The sequence below is a fragment of the Nelumbo nucifera genome, chromosome 4, assembly GCF_055504915.1.
Source record: "Nelumbo nucifera cultivar China Antique chromosome 4, China Antique-T2T, whole genome shotgun sequence".
Lineage (NCBI taxonomy): Eukaryota > Viridiplantae > Streptophyta > Magnoliopsida > Proteales > Nelumbonaceae > Nelumbo > Nelumbo nucifera.
Window position 1 is genome coordinate 1507527 of NC_142652.1, and position 6108 is coordinate 1513634.

The following is a 6108-nucleotide window of genomic DNA, read 5'->3' on the forward strand; positions in this document are numbered from 1 at the left end:
GTCCTGAGGGAGAGACAATGCAAGCTCAGATTTGATAAATTTGTCTTTGTTGTACTTAACGAAATAAATAATGTAACCCATATTGAATTACTTTCTTTAAAAGTAATTTGATAAATCTGATCTTTGGTCCCCGTTTAGCCGATGTGTAATAACTTCAGCTTCAAAGATGTCTGTCATTGACCAAGCGAATACGTCTGCGTTGTTCCTCAATAGTTGCACAAGTCCTTCATGGAGGTGGTTGTCTAGTAGGAAGCCGACTTGTTCTGTCTTTTCGGGATCTTCTTCAGAGAGGGGAACTGGATGAGGTCTTCCACGGGTTGGCCGCATTGTGCCTTTACCTCGTCGCGTAAGTCATAGGCCTCCGCCATTAGTGTCTCGGCGGTTGGATGTGTTCCTCGACAGGAGAGTTGATAGCAATGTCGCGGTATTCTCTTGTCTCCGTGTGCCACCCCTATGTCGTACTTGGTTGGAAATTTCATGGCGAGGTGGTATGTCGAGACTACGACATACAAGGCGTTGAGGGTCAGCCTGCCGAGGATCACATTGTAAGAGGAGGGGCAACGCACCACGATGAAGTCTACCATGGCCGATCAAGAAGGGAAAAGTTATTCTCCCAATGGGCAGAAGGGACTCTCCCGAGAATCCCATCAAGGGAGTTTGACCGGCGTGAGCCACACTTTGTCGATGCCGAGCTTTTCGAATGCATCTTTGAACAGTACGTCGGCAGAGCTCCCTGTGTCGATTAGGATCCGCCGCAACTCGAAGTTAGCCACTTCGGCCGTGATGACCTAGGTGTCGTCGTGCGGTGTCTGGACCCCTCGGACATTGTCGTTGGTGAAGGTGATAGATGTGTTGCGCTTCTTCCTGTGACCCCAGTTGTCGATCTCGCATATCTCTTCCGACCTGAGCTGCTCTCCCCTCCGGCAGCGGTTCCTCCTGATATGACGTGGATAACGCTGGTTGGGGGGCCTTAGGGTGGCGGTTGTCAATCTTCATCCGTTCTCCACTCCCGTTGGGCTGGCTTCTCACTTTTGTCGATGAAGCCGTTAAGGTAACCATGCCTGATCAAATCTTCAATATGGTTGCGCAGGTCGAAACAGTTTTCTGTGTCATGGTTGTGGTCCTTGTGGAACTCACAGTATTTGTCTCAGTTCCTCTTGTTATTTTGTGTCTTCATCTTCTCAATCCACCTGTTGAAGTTACGGTCACAGATTTGTATCAGAATTTCAAACTACTGAATATTGAGTGGCATGAAATTCTGATTGGTCGGTGGAGGGGTCTGAGGTCTAAGGTATGGTCGGAGAACCTGCTTCTTGTGATCTCTATCCGACCTCTCGGACTTCCACTTATCGGTATCTCTCCTGTTCTTGTCGGTCTTCTCATCTTTGTCTCTGAGCTGCGTCTGAGCCTCTTTAGCGTTGATATACTTCTGCGTGTGACTCATTAGCACGACTAGCGTCCGAGGAAGATTTTTGGAGATGGATAAGTTGAACGGGGAAGGGCGGAGCCCATGCTATAGGGCCGTAACTACGATTGATTGGTTCAAGTCCCTGACTTGGAGTGCTTCCTTGTTGAACCTCGCCAGGTAATCTCTCAAGGACTCCGCCTTCTTCTATTGGATTTGCATGAGTTTGGCCGAAGTTTTCCAATGCCTCTAGCTAGTGGTAAACTGCGTTAGAAACTGGGTCTCCAGCTGGTCTCATGACGTTATGGAGCGCGGCGGCAGAGAGGAGTACCATGCCAAAGTTGGACCTTGCAGGGTAGCTACAAGGGCTTTGCACATCAGTCCTTCTGACGCGCCGTGCAACATCATTTGAGATTTGAGTGCCACAACATGGTTGAAATGGTCTGTGTTCCCTTCGTATTTGTCAAACTGTGGTGCTCGCCATCCAGCAAGGGGCATCTCGTCCATGATGTCCTAGACGAAGGGCAGCTCCTTGGCGATATGCGCGGTAGCCCACGCCGGCTGGTCCACAACGGGCATCACGCTCTTGTGGGTCTGAGTGCGTTCCAATTCTTCTAAACGTTGCTAGAGGTCTTTGATCTCGACATCTCTGTCATTTGGGGCCGCAGTGTGGGTGGCCTTCTCTTTCTTATGTTACACAGGATGGTCCTTTACTAAGCTTGACTCGGCAACGGAGACCACGAAGGGAGGTGTCCTCTTGCCAAGCCTCTCTTTGGTGGGGATCCGAACTGACTGGTGTTTCTGGCTGTGGTGATCCTACTCGCGGGAGTGAGCAGTAGAGGCGGGCCTTCGGGTCGTGTCCTGCTGCTCTCGCTCGGACCTCGCTCCCCTCACATCCGATTGACGTACTTTAGGGTCCTCGGTCCAAGGGTCATCCTTCGTGCGCGTCGGAGCGTGAGGGGGGACGGCCTGGTTGGGCGGTGTAGAATAGCTCGGAACTGCGCTGGGTCCACTACGACCGAGGGTTGCGGGACTTCTTGATGGGAGGAGTTGTGGTGTTGGTTCTCCTGACATGGGGAACGGCTTGTTGATCGTTCGAACTAGTTTTTAAGCATTTTGATCGGTTTTGGGGCTGCGCGGCAAAGGATTTTTTTTTGTTTTCGGGAAGGCTTTTTGTGCGTTCTCACAGACGGCGCCAATCTGATGCTGCTCAATTCGAGGTAGCGCACAAATTGAGGAGAGCAACCAGATAATCCTTGCTGACTGGGCGGTGCCGAGTTTGCAAGGACGGCGCCGCGCTATGTAACCTGTGATCAAGAGAAGAAGTCAGTGGCTTGAGGAGTTGTCCCCGGGTAGACACTTCGACGCTCAAGTCAATGAGAGGGCAATGAATGGTCGGGCCGAGCAATGAGGGTGCTGGTCCAAGCAAAGTAACAATATGGGTGCTAGAAGTTGGAATCCCTTACCTTGAACGAGTACCTTTTTATAGTCGGGGATCCGTCTCCTGGTCGGATTAGGGTTCCGGGATAATTGGGATAAAGCTCTCCGCCGAGGTTATCGGGGTAGAGTCCTACTCCTTGGCGGAATTGTCTTCCCACCCTTATCCGTAGTCGAGCTTATCTGCATGGCGTGGCTGTAGGAATAAGGTGGGGGACCACGATAGTAACATAGCTCAATCGAACTATGCTGATGTGACCGAGCTGAGCCGACATGGCCATGCTGAGCTAATGTGACCGAGCTATGCCAACGTGGTCAACCTAAACCGACGTAATCGAGCATGACCCCAACAATTTTAAAAAATTTTATAAGAATAATAGATAAAATAGTCTTTTTCACATCCTTCATTAGCGAAGATTGAACAAAGGAGAATTTAATCAATTGTTAAAAACCTTGAAAATAGTCTAAGATAATATATAATCATTAATAATAGAATTAATCAATTAGCTAAAACCCAAAAATATAGTTAAAAATTTTGTCCTTCGATCCATTCGACCTGACCATCCTTCTAGGTGTTTGTCTATTTAATTTCATTAATAAACCAAAAAACACAAATGAAAGACATGAATTGTGACGAACTATACCAAACTCCAACCCCAACATCGCTACATTAACAATTTAACATACATATAAAAAATCTGTATCTATCAGAAACAAAGAAAAAAGTATATAATCATAATAATAACAAAAATAAAACCAAAGCAAAGCTACGAACTACGAAGGAATAACAATAACCAAGTCCCTCAGCGCTCAGGCGTAATTACCTCCTCACCTACCATTCCTCAACATCCTTGCGTTTTCTCCATTGTCTCGTAAATACTCTCCCCACGTGTCAGTAAAGGCCGTCCCTGACTGCCCTCCCACAGCCACCTGGTAGTGGTACCCACCGTAACCTGATCCCAATCTGTTCCACTCCGGTGGCGTTGGATATACCATCGACGTCAGCGGCGGAGGGGGATAATATGCCACTTGCGCAATCGGAGGAGGTGGCGGGGGTGGTGCTGGGACCGGATAATAAACCTCCGCTGGGGCCTGATAATAAATTCCGGTTGCCGGCGGTGGTACATAATGTATGTCCGGGTACGGATAATGAATTGCCGGTGCGAGGTTATTGATGTGAGGCGATGGATAGTGAGCCTCAACTGACGGCACCGGAAAGCCACCGTTCTCGTTCTCGCTTGCCGGATACTTCTTCCCTTTATCATTCAGTTTATAAGAGAAATTCAAAACTCCATTTGGTTTTCCATCGGCAGACCGGACCTGATAACTGGCGAACCTAACGGATCCATCAAACTCATCCACCAGATGTTTGAACGGGACACGAACCTCTCCGATGCTCTTATCTCCGAAGATGATACCGTCGCAGCGCAAATCAAAATCGATAAAGACGTGATCGCAATCAAGAAAGGAGATATGTTTCAGATCGAATTCCATCTCGTGATTCCATTCGGGGTTTCCGTCTCCATTTCTGTCGATTGGTGTTCTCTGCTTCTGCGGCTGAAGTGGTTGATTTTGCTGTGATTCATCGCTGACGATCGAGACGACAGCGTAGACGGAAAGCTTCTGGAAGAAATTGAAGGCCTTCAGATGTCTGCAGGAGACCACTTTGAGTTGGAGGTTACAGGATTCCATTAGCAGCTGACCTCAATGTCTGGAAATCGGAGATACGAAAGGAAAAAAAAATGAGAACCGAGGAGGAAACATCCAATTTTGCTTTGGACGCCGTTCCATACTTCCACCCGCGTCTTAACAACTAACAAGAAGACGCGTGCCCGGTGTGCGTAGTGCGTAGTGCGCATCAACAATTTCCATTGACCCCTTCAAAATCAAAAGAGAACGTCATCGTCATCTCATCACGTCACGTCAATGAAGTCTCGAAACTCGAAAGTAACAAGAACTCAGACTTGACGACTCTGACTCGAGACTTAACCTTCCCAGTAAACAAGCAATGGCAATAGTAGCACGTCTAGTCTTGCGCCTCACATGCACATTCACCGTGCATTGGGAACATTTCTAATAATGTATAAGTACAGGAAAGGAAATGTTCTCAATACATAGTAGAATGTGCGTGCAAGGCGTGTGTGAGGCGCCCTGTGTGAGAGCAGATCCGGTCTCCGTCTAAGCCACGTCTCATGTTGAGATAAAATTCATTCATTCCAGCAATCTTTTTCCAAATTCCAACAAATGTATAACAGCAAATCTCACAGTGAGCGGAAGCCTAAATGTACGGTGTCAGATTATATTGAAAACTTTTTTGAACGATAATCGTGAGTTTGCGCTTACGTAACGCTCCTCACACTATGTCTTGGCCGCACATCAAAAACATTTCATGATTCTTCTAATACATAATCAGATGTAACTGAGAGGTCAGTTTGAGGAAGAGATCCCAATTTCATATGGCGTATTTTATGAATCCATCCAATTTCAGAGAAATCGGATTTGGTTTTTTTGTTTTTACAATACCCTCCTCACATTTCTTTGCAGCCGTGTATTAAGAATATCTTGCCATAAAAAAACAGGCCTGTGAGGACGATGTAAGGGCGGGTATGTAAGTACCAAATCCAAACTCATTCTGAGAGTCCTGCATGTGGCAGAATTGCAATCAGACGACACGGAGTTGCCTATATTCATGTTTATTTGTTTCATTTTTGAGGTACAATTTTTCATTTCCGAACATTTCTTTCTTTTTTATAAGCGTATCCTAAACATCTTGTTCTGAAAAAATAAAATAAAATTCATTGACATCAAGAAGAATATAAAGAAGATTACATTTTTTTTTATCTAATTCTTCCATTTTCAACGTCTGAAAGACAACAATACATTGATTTGTTGTTGTTGTTGGATCCAAATCAATCTGATCCGTTTGTTTTGTAGAAATAAGTCTTCGTGGGATTCATGCTTGCTGAGAATGATCTCCATTGGAAGTAGACTGTCGGTGTCCTTTTTGGCATTCATGAATCTCCATTCTATATTTTTCACTTTCCTTGCCGTCTGTGTTTCCTCGATATAAAATTTGAGCATTTATGACTGAATTTTGTCTTTTGTTTAAATAAAAGAAAGAGATCAGAAATGGTGATGTTAACATCGTAGAGCCCATGAATCTCGTCTTTTAGCATGTCTTCCCATAGGATCTCTATACTTCATGTTGCCACATGCAAGAATTACTTCTGGTGTAGTGCCAGCCTGCCAGGTAGCGTTGCTAGTCT

At 46.2% G+C, this 6108-nt stretch overlaps 1 protein-coding gene across 1 annotated transcript; it reads right to left on the reverse strand.

The window, feature by feature from the left end:
* Positions 1-3365: 3365 nt before the first annotated feature.
* Positions 3366-4903, reverse strand: LOC104591911 (protein SRC2 homolog). Its single transcript, XM_010251057.3, has one exon. It carries the CDS (start codon positions 4532-4534, stop codon positions 3671-3673), a length of 864 nt encoding a protein of 287 aa, XP_010249359.1. The 5' UTR covers positions 4535-4903; the 3' UTR covers positions 3366-3670.
* Between the last annotated feature and the right edge of the window lie 1205 nt (positions 4904-6108).

What these genes read in the sequence shown, in the direction of transcription:
- LOC104591911 (XM_010251057.3), bottom strand. Translation starts at nt 4,534, where the DNA reads ATGGAATCCTGTAACCTCCAACTCAAAGTGGTCTCCTGCAGACATCTG.